This window comes from Stegodyphus dumicola, chromosome 3 (genome assembly GCF_044657685.1).
Source record: "Stegodyphus dumicola isolate Sdum_Otavi_A_Nest chromosome 3, ASM4465768v1".
NCBI classification, from domain to species: Eukaryota; Metazoa; Arthropoda; class Arachnida; order Araneae; family Eresidae; genus Stegodyphus; species Stegodyphus dumicola.
The window spans coordinates 51,914,724-51,941,670 of record NC_140770.1 but is presented as its reverse complement, the minus strand read 5'-3'; the positions used below and the strand labels follow the sequence as shown (position 1 = coordinate 51,941,670).

Here is a 26,947-nt window from a genome sequence, read left to right as displayed (position 1 = left end):
TTTTGGGAACTAAAACAAAACTCAACAACATTTAATCGTTTCATAACATACGTACAAAAAAAAGAGAAAGAAAAATTAATTTTATTCTGGAATGTTATCATTGTGGATTATAATCTTCCCACAATGCCTTCAATTTTTTTAAGTGCCAGTTCATTTAGTTGTCATCATTAGAAGATGTGACAGTTCCAAGTACTTAAAGCTGCATTAAGATGAAACTTTCACAGTAGTAAATGCTTAAAGTCATTCAACGAAAATTTGACCTTAAACTAAACGGTGTTAGGTGCACTTTAAAACGAAGAGAAAACACTTTTTTTCCCCTCATTTCAGAGCGATGATTTCGCAAGTTGTTCAGAAGTTAAACAATTTCGGTCAGGAAATATCCGGCATGTTCTGTTATAGTTCCAATGTATCCAAAGCATGATGTTGTGTGAGGTGCATTCGTGAGTATCCTTACAATTGCCAAGTAAGAGCAAGCGAGGATGCTTATGACTCCAATGACAAGAACTTCAATCAACAAAATCCACTCTTTTTTACTTATTCTCCTGAAATAAATAAATAAATGATAAAAAATTTGAAAGCTTTCGGATCTTATATCACCCCTAAAGGGGAGTTTTTTTCATTTACATACACATATTCATTTCGAGCTAATATTCTTTTGAGCTAAAAATATTTAAAAATAGCCTATCTTTAGAATTTCTTATAGACAGTCTCGCGCGCTGAAGATACAAATGTTCCCCCCGACAGTGTTGCCATTGCTCGCTTTAAAATCGTTGAGTTTGTTAATAAAAAAATCGTTAAAGATTTAGAAAAAATGAAACAGACAGTAAAACAAATTCCATATTCTACTTCCAGGTGCTCATATTCGGGTAAAGGAGGATTCTGCGCTGTTCAAAATTTAATGGCTGTAGGTACTGTTGTTTTTTCACAATGCGAGAAACATATACATACATTCATGAAGATTCTTCATTGTTTAATTTCTTTAAATATAATACAGGGCAATAGTATTTGGTGGCAACAATTTGAAAAGTGGTTCAGCGCTTTTAGTGATTCAATGGAAAATGACGTTTCGAGACTAATACCCTTCTGGGCTAACCCCTCTTTGGGCTAAAAAAATGTTCTTTTGCGACATTAGCAATATTACTATAGTATACGGAATTTCTTTATTTAAATATTTTAATAGATTATTAGATTTAAATTTAACTGTTCTGTATTCAGACAATTAGAGTTCGGATCAAGTATGTGAAATAAGATATACAAATAATCAGAAAAATATTTTTAAAATATATCGCCCAACATTAAGCTGTCTGTTTATATGAAATGTAACATAAATCAAGTCAAAATACTTTTAATAACCTTTTAGAGGTAAGAAATTAGCTCACTTGATAACTTATTATGAATATACATATATCATGAGCATTAAGACAAAATCCTCTAATCTGTAAAATCATCATTTTAAGGAAAACATGGCATATGCTTACTTTGAGAAAAATCGAATTGACACTTCTACACAGACATTACAAACACTCTTCTTTTTAGCCCAAAAGACGTTAGCCGAGGAGAGTTATTAATCTCGTTTTGGCATTTTGTGTCGAAAAATATAAAAGTATGAATCACTTTTCATATTGTTGCCACCAAATACTATCGCCCTGTATTATATTTAAAGAAACTAAATAATGAAGAATCTGCATGAAAGTATGCATGTTTCTCCCACTTTGCAAAAACAACGGCATCTAGAGCCATCAAATTTTGAATAACGTACGTCTTCACCCGAATATGGGCATCTGGAAGCCCAAATTTGGAATTTGTTTTATTATCTGTTTCATATTTTATAAAGCATTTATGAGTTTTTTATAAAGAAACTCAACGATTTCAAAACAGACGAGAGCAACACTATAACTGAAAAAAGATTATCTCCAGCGCGAGAGACTTTGTATCGAAAATTCTAAAGATATGCTCCTTTAAATACTTTTGGATATTGCTATTGAACTGAATTTTATGGTTTAAGTGCGAAGAAAATTATATTTAACAAATAAAGGTAACACACAAAACGTTAAAAAACGCACCTTTGGGCGTAATATAAAACCTGAAAGTATTCAGATTTTTTATTATTGTCTTAATTTTTTAACGTAGTGTGATTATGAAAAATACAGCCTACAAAGTTCATACAAGCAACAAAGAACAGTAGAAATTAACATTCGATATTCGTGGCTTAGGCCTAAATTATTTCGGTATTACTTGCATGCTGGCAACATGTCTGCCCCATTAATGCATTTTTAATAGTGATAAAGCATGACATTAGAAAAGCAAAATACTCAAATTTTTAAGTATGTATGAAAACACCACATTATTAAAATATTAGTAAGTTTACTAAATGAGTACAACTCGCCATGTTCTCTATCCAAATTAACAAGTCTCTTCACTAGCAGCTAGTGAATTTTTAGAACTATTGAAAAGAATTATAACTTTTATATATTTCAAATATATCCGACTTTTTAATTTAAATTTATTGAACATATATCATTGAAATTCTTTCTGATCAGTGCTTAAACCAGAATTAATGAGTACTTTTTCTAACCTGAATGCTTCGCGTGAAGGCTTAAATTCCGCCAAAAATTTCAGAGCATCCGCTGCACCCGAATGCTTCGGGGTGAAGTTTAGAATCTGTTGAAAGTAAAGAATAAGAAGTAAAGCTGTCAGAAAATTCTCACTGAAAATGGTTTCAGTCTCAGACTTTAATACCACAGGATCAAAAATAGCTGTCTTCAAGTGAATATTTTTTCTCTCCATCTTAGCGACATTCTAAATATGAATGCTTCCACTCGTAGTCAGCTTTACAAGGAGGTAAGAGAATGAATTGATATGACTTCATTCTGTGTTTTTGTAATTAAACGCTCAAAAATTAAAAACATTTTTTTTTTAATCTGAACGTTTTCATAATTTACATAACGCCCAAAGAGACTTTTTTTAACGTTTTGTGTGTTACTTTATTTATTAAATATCATGTTCCTCGCGCTTAAACCATAAAATTCAATTCAACGACAATATCGCAAAATAATTTTAAAATAAGCATATCTTTAGAATTTCCGACACACACTCTCGCGCGCTGAGATAAAAATGTCTTTTTTTTTCCTACAGTGTTGCCATTGCTCGCTTTGAAATCATTGAATTTGTTAATCAAAAATTCGTTAAAGTGTTACGAAATATGAATCGATAATAAAACAAATTCCAAATTACGGCGTCCAGGTGCCCATATTCGGTGGAGGGTTACGTTATTCAAAATATTATGGCTGTAGGTACCGTTGTTTTATGGCAGTGCGAGAAACATACATACATTCTTGCAGATTCTTCATTATTGAATTTCTTTAAATATAACACAAGGCAATAATATCTGGTGGCAACAATTTCAAATGTGAAACGGACATTTAAAATTTTCAACGCAAAATGCCAAAACGAAATTAATAGCTCTTCTGGGCTAACGCCTTTTGGGCTAAAAACATTTGAAAACATACTTTCTTCAGCGAATTAAAAATTGTAAAATAAGAAGGAATTGGTCAAAGTTTTTATTAAATTTTTATCAGGTTTTTCATGAGGTAAGAAATATTTTGATATTTAGAAATCCACTAAAATCGAAGTACTCGATAGTCTAGCAAAATTAAAAATCTGAAGAGATGCTGTAACAGGATAAAGATGATAAAGATATTTTATTTGAAAAAATATTATATCATAAAGAAATAAACGAGATTCTCGCATGAATGTTGTCCATTCTTTTTCTTATTTTTACTCACATCCCATTTTATACAAAAACATATTAGACGGATATAATCCAAGTGTAATTATTCCGAGACAAAGAAAATAATAAAATAACCCAGTAAGCAAGATATCCGTTACATTCCAGAATTATACGTCAACATTGTGTCTTATATGTCGATACTCATTTTTTGATTGCATTCATTTTTGGAAATTTCTTTGGCTAAAGGATTTTTTATACACTGCTTAAAGGAGTATTTATACATGTTCACGCAAAAAGCTGGATGGATGGAGGAGGAAGGAAGTTATGGATAAGTAAAATTTGGTCGAGGCGCCCTGGCGGACTGTTGAAGAAACCGGGCTTAGTAGTATGGGATCTGTTTCATTCTCACAGAACAGAAGGTGTTAAAAATAAACTCAAAGAATTGAAAACTCAGTTAGCTATAATTCCAGGAGGCCTAACAAGTCAGCTTCAACTTTTAGATGGCTGCATTAATAAACCATTTAAGGGATTTATGAAGGAGAAGTGGAACAGCTCGATGCAGTCTTCAAATTTTGAGGTTTTATCACAGGGAAGAAGAAAGAGACCTAGCATCTCGTAAGTTTGTGAATGGGTCAAAACTTCATGGGATGCTGTGAAAACAGAGGAAAGTGGTTAAATCATTTTAAAAACATGGTTTTAGCAGTGTGCTGGATGGAACAGAGAGACAATTTGTTGTATGAAGACTCAGATGCTGATTTAGAAGAGGTTTCAAGTGACCCTTCATTTAGCTCTGGAGATGAGTGTCCGGGTGTTGATGAAGGAGATTAAAAAGTGTTCTTTCTCAGATAGATTGGGTATTTGCAGAAAGTATTACTTTGTATTTGTATATTTAAAATACTGTAAATTTATTATAATGATCAGTAATAAAGTTTTATCCTTCAGAAATGTGTATATAAAAGGAGGTGCCTCTTATAGGCCGGTGCGCCCGCAAATATGGTAACTAGCCTAGAATTTGTTCCCTTTCAAAATGAAAACTTACCTTCTTGGATGCTTTGGATCATTCTGAAACGCGAGAGATATATAAAAGACAGGCGGAAAGACATAGGTCAAGAGATTCGTTGTTATAGCGGCCATCAGCTCTATAATTCTCCTGAAGTATGGAATACTAAATGTCACCATGAAGATGATGAATATTAAACCTCCTCTAAATGCACACCTCTTGCATCCAAATGCTGCGAATACATAAAACAAGAACTGCTTCAAAAGTACTGAAAAAGAAATCAATTTAACATATACGTTAATAAACCACAGTTAAATGTTTCATTAATGGCCTACCATTTTACTTTTATTTAGTTCTCACTTAAAGTGTCAGAGTTTTTTTCTTAACATCAAAATTGCAGAAAATAATAAGCGTGAAGATTTGTTATCCGCTGTTCATGCCCATTGCGATTTCTATTAAAAATTAAATATTTGTTTATTTATGTATTTATTTTGTAGAGTCATTCGGTTTATTGGGTGCAGGAGAGGTGAAAAATGTGCAATGACTTCGCCCAAAACTGGACCTCTCGAATAGGCGCCGAGTGTGCTACCGTTATACCAGGAAGGCGTGCAGAAAGGAGGGAGAAAATATCTTATACACTCCTCCTTTTAAAGAGCGACAAGGGATTAGGGGACACATTCGCTAAATCTTGGTGGTGAAGAATCATCATCAACCACCTTTTAGTTCGGGCTATATTGTAGAGTCATTTGGCTATTTTGAAGCTGAAGACAAAAATGAGCAATGCCCTCACCGGGACTCGAACCTGGACCTCTCAAATACGCGCCGAGTGTGCTACCGTGACACCACGAAGGCATGCTGAAAGGAGGCAGAAAATACCTTATAATTTTTTTTTTTTTTTTTGAACACATACAATCTCCTGTGCGCTACAAATGCACAACACGGCGCTTTCGATTAAAACATTAAATATTACGTGCATAAATAAAACAATCAAAAGCAGGTAAGTTCATAAGTTCACTGGCCAAGTCACGCGAAGCTGTTTTAAAGCGTTCTGCACTGTTTATATTTAAAACAGAACGGGAAAACAAAATAATGGACCTTATCAGACAAATCGAATAAACGCATGATTTTTTACAATAACACTCTTTTCACTTCACTATAAAAAAAATCAAACAACAAATTGTTTTGCCAAGTAACAATCTATTATTTGAATACTGGAAAGAGCATAGCTGCGTAATGTTCTTGGGAAGTGTTTTAATCTTACATTGAAAACGATAACGACAAATATACTATGACTTCTTCGGTCTTTGCAAATTATTGAAATTTATTAGTGCAGTAAGTAATACAAAGACTTTGAAAACATTCTGCATTATGTACTTCGGCTTTAATATTTCGCTCTTCACATTATCTGGTATGCTTTTTTTTTTTTTTTTCAAAATTATCTAAATTATTCAAGGAGGAATTTATCCATGCCTCGATTAAACCACACCATAATAATAAATTAAATCAACAGAACATGAACGCGAAAGTTTTCTGTACAACAACACACAGACTGTTTCAAATTAATCCTCAAAACGTAGAAAAGAAATGCCAAAGCAGCACTCTTTTTCCCAAAACGAATTATAAAGCTAATTTAAAATGGATTCAGAAGAGATTTTTTTGTGGCGTCTCTACGTGTGTACATACGTGCGTACGTATTCATTTATCCCGCATAACTCAAAAACGAGTACCCTTAGAACATTGAAATTTTGTATATAGGACTTCTATACTATGCAGTTGTGCACATCCCTTTTAGATTGCAATCGACCGCACCAAAAGTATATATAGATATCCCACTCTGATACTCGGCACAGTGAGCTAATTTTATTTTATTCTTATATGTTGGTGAATTGCGCATTTTTTTTGCTTTAAAAATGATTTAATTATTTGTTCTTGTCTTTTGGTTAAGGTTTTTATGTCTTTAGTTAATCTGCTTGCAATAGTTATAGAATTATGAACAATTTAAAAGTTGTTTAAGTGCCACTAAGCCTAATTTTTGTTTACCATAGCAGCCATATTTGCTTACTTTCAAACTTACCAGAATAGTGAATTCAGTTTCTGCACCTTCAGTGTCCTATTTTCCGAATGGAACCAAAATTAAAATGTCATTTTTATGCACCGAAATGCTGGCCGAGTTGCTTGTTTTGAGTTGAAACTCTAATTTTAATTTTAATTTTTTTTTTTTTTTTTTAATTTTTAACTGTTTTGGTGGGTTTTTTCCCCTATGTTTCTCAATATTGAATGAAGATATTTTTAATTTTTATGTACTTTTGCCCTGTCGCGAACTAGGAACAGAATGAATTTAATGAGAAATATATCTTTAATGAATCGAGGAAATAAGTTTAAATGAAATGCAGCAAAGAGTGCGTATAAATTAATATTTCGTATAAGGAAGTCATGTGGTGTACACATCAGATTTTTAATTTCAATGTTTGTCGGGAAAAATGACCTTTCTTTCTTAAGCTACAAGTCATTGGAGAAAATGGATACAGAGTGTAACTCACTTTTTGGTAAGCTTAAGAGATTTTCCCAATTCTGAGCTATTGGGTTGAAAGTAATTACGAAAGTTGTGAAGAGCTGCACATTGAATATAATCCTCAAGCCATGCGCCAGTAAGGTCAGATCCGAATTCCGAGCAACGTTGTGAATGATAACAGAGAAAGTACTAATTCCATAAGCAGCGTATCCAATAACTGCCAGTGGCACGTACAGGACGAAAACAACTGGGGAAAAAAAAAAGTTCTGCAATTAATGATTAAAATAAATTGTTCTTGTCGTGTTGTAAAATCATCTTCATTATCTTAAGTAAGAAAATTCTGGAGCCCAGTTTCAATTGTTCCTTTTTCACCACACTCTCTATATTTGCATTATAAATCTTTAGAAGATGTTATTCTCTAAGTATTAACGAAAATCTATCGGAAAAATATAGCATTTATTCTACATGTACGTTTCACCTTATGTGATGAATTTAAAACTTTCAAATGGAATAATAAACACGTGAAATGTATTGCAATCTTTTATTTCAAAGTGAACTGGTTTACAGTTAATTTCATCTTGCGCCCTAAGCATATCTTTTTACTTCCTTGTACGAAGTAAAAAGGAAATATTGTAATCGCGCACATTTTCAGGCATCATAGTTCAACGAAAATATCTATTTTGACCCCTATCGAATGCAATTTAACGATGTTTTTGCGTGACATCTGTACGTAAGGACAGAATAAAAGACTTTCCCCCCCCCAAAAAAAAAAAAATTATAAAACTGATTTAAAATGAATTCTGAAGAGAATTTTTCGTGGCGTCTGTGCGTACGTGTATCTCACATAACTCAAAAACGAATAGCCTCAGAACGTTGAAATTTTGTATATAGGACTACTATAACATATAGATGGGCACCTCGTATTTTGGTTGCAATCGGCCGCATTAAACTTATATAAGTATATGTATATATATATATATACATCCACTCTGTTAACCGGCTTAGTGCTCTTAGTTTCTGTACTCTTGTAAGTTGTGCATTTTTTGCTTTAAAAATGATTGAGTTATGTTATTCTTATCTTCCGGTTAAGGTTTTTATGCCTTTAGTAAATTTGCATGCAATATTTATGGTGTTATCAACAATTTAAAAGTTGTTTAAGTGCAGCTAAGGCGATGCACTTCACAGACGATTGAGTATTTCTAATTCAATTAATTCAGTTCTCACTTCGCAAGAAGGCAAAAATACATAAATTTCAAAATAACTATATTAAAAATATCTATATTAAAAATTACGAAGTAAATCTTAAACACTTCTTTCCTCGAAAAAATTCCAGAAAGAACTAAGCTAATTTTGCGATGGGGGACATGTTTCTTTACATTTTAAACTCGGCAAAATAGCGGATTTGATGCCGATCTAAAGAAACTAAGTTTCGCAATAACAAATATAATGCCTTTTTACTTCCTTGTACGAAGTAAAAAGGAAGTATTGTAATCGCGAAAAGTTTCAGGCAGCATATTTCAGCGAAAATATCCATTTTGACCGCTATCGAATGCAATCTAACGATGTTTTTACATGATATCTGTACGTAAGGACAGAATAAAAGACGCGTTTCCTCAAAAAAAAATTATAAAACTGCTTTAAAATTAATTCTGAAGAGAATTTTTCGTGGCGTCTGTACGAACGTACGTACGTACGTACGTATCTCGCATAACTCAAAAACGAGTAGCCTCAGAACGTTGAAATTTTGTATGTAGGACTGCTATAATATGTAGATGTGCACCTCGTATTTTGGTTGCAATCGGCCGCACCAAACGTATATAAATATATTTATATATATATCCACTCTGTTACCCGGCTCAGTGATCTCAGCTTCTTTACTCGTATATGTTTGTAAATTGTACATTTTTTGCTTTAAAAATGATTGAATTATTTTGTATTTATCATCCGGTTAAGGTTTTTATGCCTTTAGTAAATCTGTATGCAATATTTTTAGAATTATCAACAATTATAAGTTGTTTGAGTGCCGCTAAGCCTTTTTTTTTATGGCGGCCATTAATTGTTTACATTTGAAACAGCAGACTTGTGGATTTGTTGCCAATCTAGAGAAACATAGCTTCGCAACAACAAAGATAACGCCTTCGTTTATTATTGCCAATTAAATCATGCTTAGTTCTTTCTGGAATTTTTTCGAGGAAAGAAGTGTTTAAGATTTACTTCGTAATTTTCAATATAGTTATTTTGAGATTTATGTATTTTTGCCTTCTTGCGAAGTGAGAACTGAATTAATTGAATTAAAAATACTCAATCGTCTGTGAAAAACTGTTTCTTTTTTGTTTTGTTTGCTTAATTTCTTTTATACTTTATTATAGTATTTGAATAGAACATGTGGCAACGATTAGATAATTCTATTCTTTAAATGATATAAATTTTGTGCATTATGAGTTATAATATGAACGAAATATAATACTGTTAAGTGAATCTAGCGCCAGAGTGTCGCTGCGGTAAACAAATACTAGGGTGAATTTTAAAGAATGCATTTATTCTATTGTGGTTTGTGCGATGTCGGCGAAGTAGATTAATTCAATCCAATAAGTTTAAATGAAATGCAAGAAAAAATTCATATAATTTAATATTCCGTACAAGGAAGTCATGTGGTGTACACATCAGATATTTTATTATTGCGAATTAAATGTGTAATCCGTTCTGGAATTTTTCAAGGAAATAAGTGTTTAAAATTTACTTCGTAATTTTTAATATAGATATTTTGAGTTTTTATGTATTTTTGTCTTTTCGAGAAGTGAGGACTGAGTTAATTGAATGAGAAATACTGAATCGTCTGTAAAAACTGTTTCTTTTTTGTTTTGTTTGCTTAATTTCTTTTATACATCGTTTTAGATGTATTATAGTATTTGAATAGAACATGTGGCAACGATTAGATAATTCTTCAAATGATATAAATTTATATGCATTCTGATTTATAATATGAAATAATATGAACATTCTGAGTTAAAAAATGAGAAAAAATCATTATGAGGTAGTTTCTCTCTTGCGACGACTACCGCTCTTCCTAATTTTTGGTAAATATCATTTTTGCTTGTTTTCCTCGATATGGCCAGTAATAGCGAACCACCTGATAGGGGCAAAATTCCTTGACATGCTACTTTTAGCGCATATGATAGCGATAATTATTCTACTTATTCGAACTATTCAAGAAAATCGACTACATCCAAAGAGATGCCTGTAATTGCTTCAGATGACCCGGCACTTCAAAGTATAATTGCTACTCTAATTTCTACTAAAAATAGTAAATCCCTGAGAAAAGAAAAGAAAACCTCAGGAAGTCCTAAGAAAATAGCCGATAATACTAAGAAATTTCCAATCCTCCCCTTCAAATTTTGAAGCAGTAGTTAACAAACACAGAAAAGTTTTTCATAATTTAACAGATGCTATCTCGCAAGAATATCTTAATACTCAGCTTCCGACTAACTCAAAAGATCTCTCACTCAAATTAGGAAACGAAATCGCCGATAAATTAAACTGTATTGAGTCTGTGAAGACATTAGTTCAAAGTTACAAGAAGAAATTCAACAAATTCAGTACGGACAAAATCACAGATCCAATACCTGTAAATTTTAGCAAGCATCCAGAACACCCTGAAGCTCGCAAATTCTAAAACCGATGATAAAACAATAAATCAGAAGGATTGGCAAGACAGCGAAAAATTCCGAGTCTATCCCACCACCAGACATTCCGCAAAATAACGGATTTGAAACTCTTAACGAAAATTACGAAGCTATGGAAGTTACAGGATGAAACACAGACGACTACAACACAGAATAACGCAGAAAATAAAACGAAAATTCCCCCATTAGTCATTCCAGAAAATGATGTTGATTGGCCTGAAATAGACAAAATGCTCAGAGAAATGTGTAAAAACGAATTTGAAGTTACTATCAAAGCCAGACAGATTTTCCTTTACACTACCACCGAAGTCGATTGTAAAGCTACAGTTGATAAATTCCAGAAAGCACAGATTAGTTTTCATACGTACCAAATTTCCTCAGACCCTTCAATTAAAGTTATACTTAAGAATATCTCAAGATCCTACAGAGCAAGCAATCCATGCAGACTTAGAACGCAGAAGCTTCCCTATAATTAAAGTAAAGCAATTCACGAAGAAAGCAGAAGACCGAATTATCCGTTTACCTATATTTTTCCTTGAACTAAAAAGAAATTCTGCAGGAGAGAAAATTCATCAATTAAACAGTATTTTCGGGTTCAATATCACAATAGTAAAATATCAGCCCAGAAAACGCCCAATTCAATGTTTCAATTGCCAGGAGTTCGGGCACTCCCAAAATAACTGCTTTAAAAAGATCAGGTGCTGTAAAAGCGGACAAAATAACAGATCCAATACCTGTAAATTAAAACCAGATGAAAAACCATCTTGTATTTACTGTCACGAAAATCACGTTTCTTCTTATCGTGGTTGTAAGGTATACAGAAAAAAATTCAATCATTTAGAAAAAATAGAAAAACCACAAGAAATTCCCACTAAAGATGACTTCCCCGAATTCATTCAAGCTTCAGGCCAAACTAATCAAGAAATGCCTAAAAACCTTTACAGTGACAAAGTTAAGCAGAAAAACCCGCAGAAAAATTTAGCAGAAATCATTAACATTTTCAAAGATCAGAAAACCCTTTATCTCATTAAATCAATAACCACAATAGCTCAGAGAATTAAATCAGCTAAATCAAATATACAGAAACTTTGTCTAGCTTTACAGGCCATCGAGATTATTTTGAACTTTGCAGATCAAGATCAATTCGCAGCTTCTCTCAAGACAAGCATAGCCGAGCGGCAAAAATCCTCAAGCTGCAGATCCTCACATCGTGGAGCCACGTTTACTTCTCTTCTAGAGACTCTGCACTAGGTGCAAAAAGTACGTTCCGTCTTACTGGATTCAACTCATCATTAAAGACACCCTACTTATATTGGTAAAGGCCGCACTAGGCCTATTGCCTCTTAATTGTGTTACGACATAGACATATTACGACATATGTACAATATGAACGAAATGTAACGCTAGTAAGTGAAGCTAACTCCAGAGTGTAGCTGTGGTAAACAAATATAGTGAATTTTAAAGAGTGCATTTATTCTATTGTGGTTTATGCGCTATCGACGAAGTAGATTTAATTCGATCCAATACGTTTAAATGAAATGCAAGAAAAAAATGCGTACAATTTATTATTCCGTGCAAGGAACTCATGTGGTGTACACATCAGTTTTTTTTAATGGCCAGGCAAAGAATTAGTTTTCTTTCTTTTTTTTTTTTTATTTTTTTTTTTAATTTTATTTTTTATATCTGGGAGCCTATTTATTATTTACACATCATTTGCTTCAATGGATAATCTTAAAATAGTGCATATATTACTGTGAACTTCCCAACTGCAATTTCTTGACTGCTTTGTGGATAACTACGACATAGTGGGCAAATTGCTATGGGCACACATAATAAGGTGTGTAAACTGCTAAGGACACGAAGTTATGATGTATCGAAGTGAACAAGGGTTTACATGAACAATGAACTTAACAAAAGTGCACTTCGAATTTATCAAAAGTTAACTTTGAATCTAGTTTATATGAGCATAGAATAGTCTACACAACATCATAAACTTTGGGCTATGAAACTATTAAATGCCTGAACTGATGAGACTGGCCTACTTCGTGGATAATTGCAACAATAGTGTGCAAATTGCTAATGACACACATCATTAGGTGTGTAACTGATAAGAACACGAAGTTATGACGTATTAAGATAGACATAGGTTTGCAGACTGGTTAATATATATGTTCCACTCTCAACCGCATAGATTCAATCCATGACAATGCAATGATTAATTGATTGTATATTTTTTTCATACGGATTATTATGTAACAATTATTGCAAAGATGACATTACCAATTTAGCACTGTAATATTACTATCATTGAATCAATGAGTGCCGCCGGCGATGTATGTTATATTCTCTTTCCGACGCATAGACATAATTCTGATTTGGTGTAGAACCTTCGGTCGGAGATTCATGCGACGGCGTTTCGGTCACTAACAAATATATCTGCTGGGCGGCGCCTAAACGTACATTTCTCTTCAGAAAATGAAAATTGGGTTAGGGTAGCAAAAGTGGTAAACGGATTAAAAGTTATATGCTGACTAGTTGTTTATTACTGGTTGCTATTAGCATGCTTTTCCCGTAAGATTAGCAACTTGCATAGCCAGCTTTCGGTCTGGCATGCATTTGCACTCGCGAATTACACTTTTCAGACCGAAGGCTGGGCTAGCAAGAGGCTAAATTGTTATGATAATACACACTGCTGGCAATTAAAATTGATACGCTAGGAAGGATAGCAAAATCTTATTTATTTTATATATATAGTGTAATGGAAAATAATTAAATTTACTGGTGATTTAACGTACACAACGTGCAGAATCCAGTACACAGAGATGCCACCTCTGGCAGGAACAATGGCTGCAATTCGGCTGATCATCGAGTCGAAGTGAGCGTGAGTGACACATATGGGTACTTCATTAAACGCGACTTCAACTCTATGCCAGAGTTCATCAATCATTGTGGCTGGCGAATGGTGGCGAGTAGCTTTCTTGGCAACCCCTAAACAGATATTCTTAATGGGTGAGAAATCTGGAGAATGTGCTGGCCAGAGCAACAGTCGAAAACCCTCTGTATCGAGGAAGATCATGACAGCACGGGCAACATATGGACGTGCATTAGCTTGCTAAAAGGTATCTCCTGGACCATAGATTCCATATTGATAATCATGTGACAATATGATAATCATGTGATCCCGACCAACACGAGTAACAATGTCGAGGAATGACAAACCGAAGTCCCAACAGGAACGATCTTGCTGTGATACGTACGAGTAGGAGTTTCTCTTTTCTTACACGAGATATAGCACGATCTTTCAGCAAACATACAACGTTCAAATGCGATTTCCAAATGAGAAGCATACTCTGATACTTTCGTCTTTGTTGGCATTAGCTAGAACCATTTCTTGTTTGGCACCTCAAATAATCGCGGAGTGGAGTTACCACTCGTATCAAACCTCTGGGAACTTTGCAGTTGGAAAGACCTATGAATAACTTAATCAAATAGAGATCCTAGTCACAGAAACATAAAGAGTGCAGAGATTAGCCACACATGACTAGAAAAGACAAATCGGGAGTAATGCACAATCAAGGGGTGTAGAATGGCGAATCAGAAGTTAAATATCCGGATATGTAAGTAAGAATTGCAGACTTGGGAGGAGTGCTACGCTACGATGTGTACATTGCTGGGGATGGTTAACTGTTCAGAATGGGATTTCTGAGGACGTGGGCAACGTAAGGCTTTAGGTTAATGCCCATTTCTATGAATTTGTATTTAAAGTTGTCTGCATAATGGACATCCTCGTTCTGTATAGCTCTGGTGGGAAAATTGCTGTTGAGTTAGTTTATGAAAGTGATGATATCGTCCACTTTTAAGTTTCTGCGTAATTGTTCATTTTTGATAAAGCAGGGATCTCCTGTGATACGGCGTAGGAAAGTGTTCTGGCAAACTTGTAGTTTATTGAGTAGAAGATGCCCATTTAGAAGCAGCACACCAAGCAAGCGAGGCATATGTAAGAATGAGTCTCAAGATACATAGTTCCTCTTTTTCCGCGCGAGGTACAAAGAGAAAAACGGCTCAAGTGAGCATATTAACTTTCTAGACACTCCAATTGCTTTGCCAATGGCAGCCGAAATATGTGTGCTTCAGGTGAGAGTGATTGAAATGTAATCCGAGAGAGGTGACTTTGTTAATTTTGGAGATCAGTCTTCCCATTTATACACAATATATGGCGTTACTCCTACCTGCTTTGTGCACTTACACTGAAATGCTAATTAATTAGCATATCTCAGCAAGGTAGCATCTCTCATTCATAATGCAGCAAATTTTTTAATGCCCAGCAGTGTATATTTCCATTAAAAACATTATACATTTCTATAAAGATTAAAGTTAACTTCGACTTCGTTTAAACAATTACAACTAGAAAAAGTGCTTATCATTAAAAAATGTAAAATAATAACAAAAACCTGAACAAAAAATTGCAAATGCTCAAAAAACTCATTAACTGAATTTTTATTATATATCAGACGAATTTTTGACTTAATCAAGCAGATACATTCTTAGAAAAGTGGACAAAAAATAAGAAGTAGGTTTGTGTTTTTACATTACTTAGCTTGCGCGCATTCGTGTGCAAGATTTAAAATTTAGCGACCGCCGTCTTTTTTACCATACGACGAATGAACATACAGACTCTTCTTTCTTTCTTTATTTTTCATAATATAATAAGATAATAGTTTTTTTTTTGTTTGTTTGTTTTTGTTTTTGTTTATTTGATTATGGCAAAGCATACGAAGCTATGAAAAGCGAGTTCCAAGGTGCTTGTCCACCAATGGCCAAGGGGTAAAGCCGATGAACACTGTCCAAGAGTTGGCTGATTGGGTGTTTTCGCAGTTTTTACTCATATGTAACGTGGATACAGACTAGTGTCCTTCAGAAAGTCTTCTACAAACGCATTCCTTCTCTAGAGCTGATAATCCTAGCGACTTTTGCCGTAATCAAAAAAGAAATATACTGAAAGTACAGGTACCTCGCTAGCAGCTAATTCTTTGGCCTTGAAATTTAGAAGTGAGTAGTTTAACGATTGGTGTTTCCAATTCTGGGGATAAATGAGATTTGACTTTCGGGTTAGCCTCATTCAGAAACCGGCTGATATAATTTTTGGATTATTTGTAAGGAAAATTTAATTTAGCTTGATGTCTTTTCAGAAAAATGTTGAGTCTCTATCTCCAGATTTTAAGGTATTTTGATTTTAAGGTATTATTATTAGTTGACAGTAAAATCAGGTGCATTCATTCAATCTGCAAAGCTAATAAATTTTTACAGCTACGTTTACTTTTAATGTGTATTTTGTACTTTTTTTTTAAATTACCATGTTCATCTTAACAGTTGCAGCACATCACTGCAGACCAACTGTAGTAGGATTTAGAAATAAAATTTGAAATTTATCTTTTAATAAAGCACAATACCCTTAAACATATTCGACACAAAAAAAACATTTAAATTCCTATAAATATTAATAATTCAGAAGTACTGTTTACACAGAACACATTTGCTGGTGTGAAAATAAGTAATTGACAAAAAGAATGAAATAACTTTTCCAATTTTGTGCCAAAATACCTATATTAGAACAATGCTATAAATCTAAAATGTATCCTAAGTTGCGCTTTTGAAACATGAAAAACGCAATAAATTTGTGTAGGTCTGTGTAGTACAGTTAGTTTTCAGTAGCTTCTAGTTCTCGTAAAATATCCACGTGAATATCTGTGTAAAACAATGGGAGATGTCATCTGTATCTGTAAGCGCCTGGAGCGCAGTCTATGAATAAACATGTGTAACCATGACCACATTTTTCAAACTTACCTCAACTGGAAATGTCATTTAAAATGTGAAAGTGCATAAGGCACCTACTGTAACGACATCACTCTATCACTATCGTCTTCTAAATTAACGCTTTCCAGTCAGTTAGTGCACATGGGCAGTACCCACATCAGCAATGGTAAACATTAGGTATCCTCTGCACTTCAACCTAAACCTGAAATGACGTCATTTTGATCTCCGTAGTTTTTGCTAGAGATCTAATATTGAATAAAATAGATAAATCAACTGTGCTCTGCATTGGAAATGGCGAGTATTCCTGAAGCTCTGATGGACAATATCATCGTAGTGGTAAGAGTTACAAATCAGATTGATTTCGGAGCTTCGATCAGATTGAATAAAATTCATTCCTCAAGTTGCAACTAGTTTGATTGCCTGCCAAGTCTTTAATGGATTCGAATCATTTCTGAGTCTTTAATGGATTCGAATAATTGCTGAGGCTTTGATGGAAAGTATAATCTTGTATGTACGAATTCAAAACCGTATTAATTCGTCAGACTTCAATTTTATTAAAAAAGATTAATTGCTGCTGCTACAATGAACAATCTCTTTGCAAAGAAAAAAGAATCAATACTGCTGATGACCAGGCGAAAAATTCTCGAATTTAATAAATTTTAAAAAAAGTATTTAAACAATCTTTGCAAAATTAAATACACTTTTGCACCTTTCCAAGTATAAGGATTGTAAAGGAAGAAAGCAGAAATCTTACCTAGATAAGCTGTTGATACCGAATATGGAAATTCTTTCCTATTTTTCATATCATTTTGGATGGTAGGAAGATAAGCTCCGGCTCCGTAAGAGAATAGCATGATTCCAAAAGACAGGTAAACATCTGACTTTGTAACACCTACAGTCTCCTTATAATGAACTCCAGCAATAATTTCTTTATCGTAGAAAAGGGCAATCGTAAACAAGATAACAAAGGCCGCAGAGCAAATGACATCAATTACTGCCAGGAAACTAAACAAATAAAAGTAAAATTATAATTAATAATTTAGTTTCTTACAATTATTAACACTTTGCAGACGACTGATGCGTGTTTTCCGTCCAGTGCCATTCATATGCGGCGAAAAATGTCTGCCTTAAGCAGAGGAAGAATGTTTACAGTTTCAACTGGAAGAATGTTTGTTTTTTAAATAAAATTTAGTTTTTCTTGTCCACCGCAACGGATGTAATGTAATTTCCTATTTCTTGAACTTCAGAAAATGAAGCAATTTCGAATGAGAAGTAAAAGCAGGTATTTCTAATCCAAAGATAAAAAATATGTTTTCCCTTTGCGCCTCCTTTAAAATGCTATAGTTGATTCCCCATCTCGGACAAAACTTTGTAAGTAGGCTGATTTGAAAAATTTGAATCTAAGTCTTTTATTGTTTTTTTTTTTTTTTTTTTTTTTTTTTTTTTTTTAATTTTCCCACCGACTGATATTCAGCAACATATTCTACACTGCTTTATAAACAATGAGTTCAAAATATAGGAAACAAACCATTTTGTGATTCCTCAGGGGCCCACATTAAAGTGGTGAATGACCGGCGACATTTGGTCCTTCGGGGGACCTGAGCAGCTAATGAGACTAAAATCCCACCGCGACTGCGACTTGTTACTTCGGAGTTAATACTTCGAGAGTGCCAGTTATGTTAGAAATAAATCTAACGTCTTCGCAAAGTACTGAAACCATCTTTTATAGAAGGCCATGCCAAGCAAGACAGGGGCCTTATTGGTAGTATCAAGTTTGACCCAGGCTGTGTATTTTTAGATTCATCTGCGGAATGGTTTATCTCCCTCTTTGGCTCCTCATTGTGTCGGAGGCCCTTTCTCTACGCCCTGTCCCGTCTTTAGCACTGTAGGTAATGTGTTCTTAAATTTCCCATCTGAAAAGAACTTCTGCTCGAGTAATTGCCTTTTCAATGTTATCAGAAATGACATGTTATTAAATCTAAGTTATATGTGGGGTATCCTATTGTCATGAAGCTTATTTCAGGCAGTCCTGCCATTGTCGCAAAAGCAATATACAGCTGAGCATTGTCTCGGAGCTAAAGCGTTGTTTCTTGAGCAAACTCGCTCGTACCTTCCTCGTGGCGCCACGCAAATGGTTTTCAAGACATTTGCGTAATTGTTCATTGTCTTCCCATGGTAGTGTGCCCCATAGTACAACCCATGTAGTGTTGACACCCTTTACTGTAATGAATAGCCTACCAAAGTAGGCTTTTTCTATCATAAGTTATCATTTCTGAAGTGCATTGATATGTTACTACCATATGTTGTATATTGATACGTTACCACCATATCAATGCACTTCAGAGATGGTAACATATGGATGAAAATTGGATAGTAATCAGAGATGCATCATTAAAATACTGCAGTATCGCTAAAGGTTTCACTTTCATATATATGCCGTAATTTCAAATGCTTGATTAGCGCTTTTCTGCTGTTTGATAAATTTCAGTTACACCTCTATCTTTTTTCACAGACATGTCTTCATCATCTGTAGCACCAAAATGTACTAAATACTTCTACTTAACTGTGATCAAAGGCCATGTGTCATCAGCTACAAGTTCAAACAAGCATGTGGCATATAGTAACAAAATCGAGTATAGAGGTGCCAGGTTTGATACCAGGAAACAGGAACAGATGGACAGCCTTAAAAATTTTCAGTCCGCCTTTCGCTTTCCTAAGTTTCTTTTTAAAGTTTTATATTCTGCTTGCTTCGTTATTTTTTGAAGAACATTATGTGATTGTGAACTACGGAAATACGGAACTACGTTTTTTAAAAATATGTTAAATCCTTATTTAGATTAATTTCATGTATAATTTTGCCAGTAATATAGCATAAAAGTATTATTTATGTTACATTATTTTAACAGCTGAATCGTAGGAATCCCAGCATTTTGTGAAGCCATTGTATTAAGTAACTGGCACAGAATAACGTGTATTTTTAAAAATTTTTATAATGTTTTACATTTAAAAATTGTTTTAACGATTTAATGGTAAAAGCTTCTTCAAGGTCCTAAACTCCATATCCATTAGTGCGGTCCGTATGCGTTGCGTATGCACTTATCCAATCAGCGAGCGAATTGACTTTGACTTACATCTGTGATGAGGCAAATGCAAACAGACATGGGTAGATAATTATAAACAAGCGTAATAAGGAACGCTTAGCCATCTTCTGTTTCTCATTACACCTAATTAAACGCTATACGGTATTTGACACAAATGATAGTAAAATCATCTGGTATGAAAATATTACCGTAATTTCCGGAAGAAACGCCGCGGCGTTTACGTGTTTAAAACTTAAATTTTCAGCGGGTGCGGCGTTTCTACCCATGCGGCGTTTAGGTGCACTAAAAATAAAATATTTCCTATGATGGTCATTGTACATAGTTTGGATGGCCTTGTGCATAGACTGGTGCTGTTCCCACACAAAAGACCACTCAGTTGCTTTTTGCGAACGTTATTTTGTTTACATTCTTTCCCTTGAATGGACCTACATGCCTTATTCACCCTAAACGAGATCTCAGAACAATAACATTCTTTTCCCTTTCAAATCAACATTCTCATCAGTTTGAATAGTCTCTCTCCTCTGCCATTCAATGAATCTTCCAGGACCCATCCTCTCCCCACCCCTGCCTTTTCTGCAATTTTTTTAAAGGCGGACACGACTCCACCTGCCTCGAAATAACGAACTCTGACGCATTTCCCCTTCAGCACGAATGGATTTATCTTGGCATTCTGCCAAATACAGATCCCATCAGTTTGAGTACAAGTACTTGTTGGATAGTTTTTAATTAGGGAGCGGAAAATTTTTGAAAATGTCTCTAAACGGCACAGAAGCTATACATTTCTTACCTTTAATTTATTTTTGAGTTATGGTTTCATTTCATGCATTTTTCTTAACTGGTATGTCATATATCAGGACTTAGGTTGAGTTTTTGCATCTATACGGCCCACAACGATGTCACGCGCAATTTAATCTATTGCGGCGTTTACGCTGATGCGGCGTTTCTGTGTAATTTTAATTTTTTTCCCGCCATTTTTCTAGAATGCGGCGTTTACGCTGATGCGGCCTTTCTTCCGGAAATTACGGTACATTATGAACTCATAACTGATTCCCATGCTATAAGTTTAAAACGATAATCTATGTTTTCCACTAATAAGGTAAAGATAACGCTTAAAGTATTATTGTGTTGTCAGTTTAATCGTTCATTTCTGCTGTCTTCAGTTGTAACACTTTTATCGGTCAACTATGTTTTTAGCAGATTCTGTCTACAGTCGGTAAAATTTTACAATAACCAAAACAGGGTTTGGTTTATGTGATTACGGCAAAGCGTCAAAGGCTACCTACTTAAAGGGAGGGATGCCTTCGTGCGGGAGAGAATGCGAGGAACGTTCTCCTTCCTCACCGCTTAAATTCGTGGTGCAATTGTAAACAAATCCGGCTTGCAGACTGAAAGCCCAGAGGCGAGGGCATTACTGATTTTTATGCTTCCTACTTTGAAATAAAGCTATTTATTCTACAAGCCTAATAAAAATAATAATTGAGAACTATAGCTTACCGAAAATTACGTGGTTTCCCAAACCAGGTAAAAGGCGTCAGCAGAATTACCAAAATAACTACAAAGTAACAAAATAATATGTATGCAGGCCATATTTCATCCATTAGAGCTGCCATCATGAGTACATAAACTATGCAACTTCCACACATAGAGATATCCATACACATCATAACAACATACCTAATATAATAGAAAAAAGGCTAAATTAATTTAACATATTATAGAAGCAGAGATGACGTCATAATTTTTAGTATCCATTTTTTCTGTTGACACTTGAACTGCAAGGGTATGAATACCGTAATTAGTATATAAGTTTCGTATTTTAATGAGTAAAGTTACAGCATTTGAAGAAAAGTTTGAATTGCTTTGCTCTAAATTTTCTGAACAATTCAGTTGTTAAAATTTTTCATTTTTGGTACCTGATACAACACCATATTGTGATGAAACACCATACTGATACGCATGACACCTACCACATTGTGTGACTTACGCAGTAATACCTAAGTGCCATCAGTTAATTTAAATCCTTACAAATGAATACGGTGTAGTACTAGAGGTAATTAAGTAAGTTCGTGCGGTTCTAGAGAATAATTACATTCAGCTCGTTTGTTTGGTCAAATTGATTGTGATGACGCCATAGGTTTACATTCCTTTCAAACCTTATTCGTTAGAAAGCTTTGAAGCATCGCAAATTTCGCTATCAATTTTGTAGGAAACTCAATCTTCGATAAAACATGTCTTTGAAAAAAAAATGTTTTTCAGGCCTACTTTGCTTTACGAGTATAAATTAGGAAACAAAACTTCAGAAGCCGTTAGAAGAATATACTTTAGAGAGACGTCAGTGAGTGAACGGACTGCTCAAAAGTAGTTCGGCCAGTTTTTTTCCAAGACCGAGAGCCTTGAAGATAAGCCTCGTGTTGCTCATCCATCCACCCTCGACAAAATCCAGCTGGAGGAGGAAATCAAACACAGTCCTCGTCAAACCTGCAAGAAGCTTACATACATACAAGTTTGGAGTATCTGACGAAATTATTCTATGATATTTTTATAAATTTGGAATGACATGGAATTCCTCATATCCTGTCCGAGGAAAACAAAGTCCAGTGGTTGAACATCTGCTTGTCGTTGCTGTCGCGCCATAATAAAGCCTCGTTCCTGAACCTAATCTCGACATGTGAGGAAAAATAAATCATGTATGACAACCGGAAGAAGACACATCGTTGATCGACTTCTGGCTCGGTCTCATTGGCCGCTAAATCGCTAGCCGGTTCTCCAAAAGAAGGTAATGCTGTGTGCTTGGTGGACCAACACTGGTGAAGTCCACTATGAATATCTAGAAAGCGGTAAAACTATAACAGTCAAGGTCTCTTTGTCACAGTTGCAAAGAGTTTCAGCTGCACTGAACCAGAAGCAGCCAGCATTGGTCAATAGAAGATGAGTTCTTCTCCTCCACGATAATTCCAGACCTCAAACGGCAAAAGTGACCAAAGAGGTGATCAAAACACTGGGCTGGGAGGTTGTGCCTCAGCCACCCTATATTCCCAGGACATCACTGCATCGGATTATTACTTGCTTTTGACCATGCATAACCACCTGCGAGAACAGCAGTTCCGAAAACCGGATGATGTCACAAAGGCTGTATCACAATTTTTAGACACCAGAAAAAAAGGACTTTTTTTCAAAAAGCGCATTTATAAGCTTGTGTCTCGTTGGGAACATGCATTTGAGGCCGATGATTTCCAAGAACAAAATGGGTGTAAGATTTTTGCGGGCCGTTTTTGATGAGTGACGAAAACGCCCCGAACTTTCTTGATTACGTGTTATATATATGCAATTTTTTACTTCCTTGTGCTAAGTAAAAGAAGTATTGTAATCATGAAAAATTCCGAGTGTCATATTTCAATTCAAATATCCATTTTGACTGCTATCTAATGCAATTTAACGATGTTTTTGGGTAACATATGTACGTAAGAACAGAATAAAGGACTCTTTTTTTTTTTTTTTTTTTCCCAAACGGGTTATACAATTGATTTCAAATGGATTCAGAAGATTTATTCAGATTTTTCGTGACGTATTTATATATCTCGCATAACTTAAAAACGAGTACCTCAGACCGTTGAAATGTTGTATATAGGACTGCCATAACATGTAGTGTGCACCTCCTATTTTGGCTGCAATCGGCCGCACCATAAACTATATATATATATATATATATATATACTATATATATGTGAGCTCAGTTTTTTTATACTTATATGTTGGTAAATTGTACATTTATTACTTTCAAAACGATTGAATTATGTTCCGGTTAAGGTTTTTAGTTTTTATGCCTTTAGTTAATATGAATGCAATAGCTGTAGAATTATAAAATTATAAACAATATAAAAATTGTTTAAGTGTGGCTAAGCTTAATTTTTTTTATCATATCACCCATATTTGTTTATATTGGAAACGGCAGAATAGTGAATTGCGTCAGTTTCTGCACTTTCAATGTCTTTTTGCGGAGTGTGACCGAAAGTAAACTTTTGTTTAATTTTGTGCATCGAAAAATCTGTCTCCTTGCCTGCTGACAAAATTGCTTGCTTTTGCGTATATAATATAATGTAAAAATTGTTTTTTAATTGTTTTAAATGTATTTGGTGTTTTATATTTTTCCATTTTTAATGAAGATGTTTTGATGTTTTATGTATTTTTGCCTTGCCGCGAATTGAGTACTGAATTAATTAAATGAGAAATTTATCTATAATGAATTTCGGGGAAATAAATTTAAATGAGATGCAGCAAAAAGAATGTGTATAATTTAATATTCCGTAGAAGGAAGTCATGTGGTGTCTGCATCAGATTTTTCTTCTTATGATTGACATTCAGTAATATAATGGCTTTTAGTATGACAGCTGGATCGAATATGAAATATCATTCTTCAAAAGCATTGTATTTTCCATGTATCATTTACAGGTTTTAAATGCTTTCTGTCTGCTAAAAAGTCTTCATATTATTTTCCTAAATTCATTTCTCAAAAATTAATATGTATGAGTAGTTTCTAAAGATTCGTACATGTTTTCCTCCTGGTGCCATGGTCTGGTCTTAAGAGCAAACGTGGTGAAAAAATACTGAATTGAAATTTTAAAACTTATTTAAATAAGCTTTAAAATTTCAGTTCAGTATTTTTTCCTGAATTAAATAGTTTCCATTTAATAGTTAATGAAAAAATAGACAATTTATTTCATAAACAAAGTAAGATGTAATATTATGATATTGTCATAAAACTGTTCTTTTTAGATGAGTGGGAAAAAATACGTAGTTTATATTATGGAAAGAGAATAAGCATAAAGAAGTAAGCGGTCTAGGTTAGAGAAAAATAAAGATTGCAAGACAGGCAATGAATGTATATTAAATTGTTGGCATTTATCTTCTGTAGCGGCGTTGGCACATTTGGGGCTTAGGAAAATAAGATTTGCTGACAAATGTTACAAACATTCATATAAACGAATTAACTGCGGTTAATGATAAACGGCAATTCATTCTATTTCTATACAACATAAGTTGTTTAATATATATGTAATAATAAAATTCCATAGTCAAGAATACACTTAATTCTAACTGTATGTTCTTTTCATTTTTTAATGACGACGGTCTCTTATTTGAAAGTACGTGGAATTAAATCCACAGCCCCGTAGTCAAGTTGTTTTTCCCGCCTTTTCTACACGTACAGTTATAGAATGTTCTGGAAATATCTAAAGCGAACTGGATTGGCTGACGTCATTTCTTGGAAGATCCGCCTTTCCAGAGGCTATAAAAGGACTCGCAAAGGAATATCGGGGTCTTTTCCTTAATCTAACGATGCACTAAACTTCATACAAAAAGTTATTAGTAGTTCTTTTTATTTACTCCGGATATCTGATTTTGTAACTGCTATTTCTCCTGACCAATAATAAATGGTTCCTGTTTTTTAAACTTATCGTCTGATAATTTAAGCTACGACTACATATAGGATTCTTCACCAATCTATTTATTCCGGACAAAAGCTGGTACATCACATATATATAAAGAGAGAGAGAGAAGGAATTTAATATAAATTTGTATTTATTACAATATATGAAATAATTCTTTCAGTAATTCATTTAAAATAATAACATAATTCAACAAAACTTATTCAATGCGTACATTAATTATCATATTTAAAACAATTATGAAAACAATTAATTTAAAACAACAATATATATAAACATGCCAGAAAATTATATTCATTATTTTACTGAATGCAATTTATTAAAAAAAACATGAAATATTATAAAGTATTTTTCTCGCCTTCTTAGCATGCCTTCGTGGTGTAATGGTCAGCTCGCTCGGCGCGTATTCGAGAGGTCAGTCGTTCGAGTCCCGGCAAGGGCATTGCTCATTTTTCATCTCTCCTGCTTCGAAATAACGTAATGTCTCTACAGTGGCGCCCGAAGTAAAAGGGTGGTGGATGATGATTCTCCACATTCATTAAAATATAACTTAAGATGTAAAGAAATTAAATTTTATGTATCCAAATAAGAACCAGCCAAGATTATAAAATTCAAAACATAAAATATAATTTTAGAAACCTTAGTTATCCTCCATTTTTAAGTAAAACATATTAATATATGCTTACTTTGTAAATTCCCCTAATGCTCTAAAGCCAATAGCAGGATAGGGTGATCTATAGTCCATTTTGTATTCTGACCATCGTTCTTCTAGAATTAACCAGCATCGCCCAAGACAGATTCCAGAATACAGAGCATTTATTCCACTCAATAACAAGAAAAAAATACCCATCCAATCTGCAAAATAGTAATTTTTCTAACAAGGTTAAGGAATTCTTAAAAAATAATGAAAGATAAAAGATTCTTTCAGTTAGTACTTGCAAATGTTTCTTCCTTGCTAGTAAGAAACTTTTATTTTTAATCGCTTTAAGTTTATGTAACTCGTAGAATGTTGGTCACTGACTAATGTTTCAACATCATTGTTTGTTCCCTCATGTGAATTTCAGTTAAGTTTATAAGGTATTTCTCCCGCCTTCTTGGCATGCCTTCGTGGTGTGATGGTATGCACACTGGGCGCGTATTCCCTAGGTCCGTGGTTCGATTCCCGACAAAGGCGTTGCATATTTTTCATCTTGCCTGCTTCCAAAAATTAGCTAGTGTGTCTACAGTGGCACCCGAACTAAAAGGGTGTTGGATGATGCTTCTCCTCACCTTATTTGGCGACTGTGTCCCTTAAAAGCGTCAGTCGCCATTTAAAAGGGGGAGTATATAAGGTATTTCTCCCGGCTTCTTGGCATGCTTTCGTGGTGTGGTGGTTTACACGCTGGGAGCGTATTCCAGAGGTCCGTGGTTTGCATATTCCCGGCGAAGGCTTTGCATATTTTTCATCTTGCCTACTACCAAAAATTACCTAATGTCTCTACAAGTTCTGCGATGAAAATGACTTGCTAAGAATTGTTGAAGATTTGCTAATGTAAGCAGCAGTACTTAATAAATAGAATTAAGAGTCAGTTCTCAGAATATTCTTGATTTCAAATCTGTTGTTTTATAACCTTCATATGTATAACATAATGTTGACAGTATAATAGTCACATTTCTGATTAGC

At 34.2% G+C, this 26,947-nt stretch overlaps 1 protein-coding gene across 1 annotated transcript; it reads right to left on the bottom strand.

Moving 5' to 3' along the window:
* Positions 1–63: 63 nt before the first annotated feature.
* LOC118187415 (uncharacterized) lies at positions 64–26,233 on the bottom strand. The gene is made up of 6 exons (XM_035357632.2): positions 25,971–26,233; positions 21,335–21,514; positions 17,494–17,744; positions 7,271–7,489; positions 4,770–4,962; positions 64–542 (listed from the first exon to the last, which is right to left on the bottom strand). Exons 1-6 carry the CDS (start codon positions 26,132–26,134, stop codon positions 356–358), a joined length of 1,194 nt encoding a protein of 397 aa, XP_035213523.2. The 5' UTR covers positions 26,135–26,233; the 3' UTR covers positions 64–355.
* Positions 26,234–26,947: the final 714 nt, after the last annotated feature.

Coding starts and splice junctions, on each gene's coding strand:
- LOC118187415 (XM_035357632.2), bottom strand. CDS start 26,134: ATGGGTATTTTTTTCTTGTTATTGAGTGGAATAAATGCTCTGTATTCT. Junction 17,745..21,334: donor GGGAAACCACGTAATTTTCG/GTAAGCTATAGT, acceptor TTATTTGTTTAG/TTTCCTGGCAGTAATTGATG. Junction 7,490..17,493: donor GGTATCAACAGCTTATCTAG/GTAAGATTTCTG, acceptor TTTTTTCCCCAG/TTGTTTTCGTCCTGTACGTG.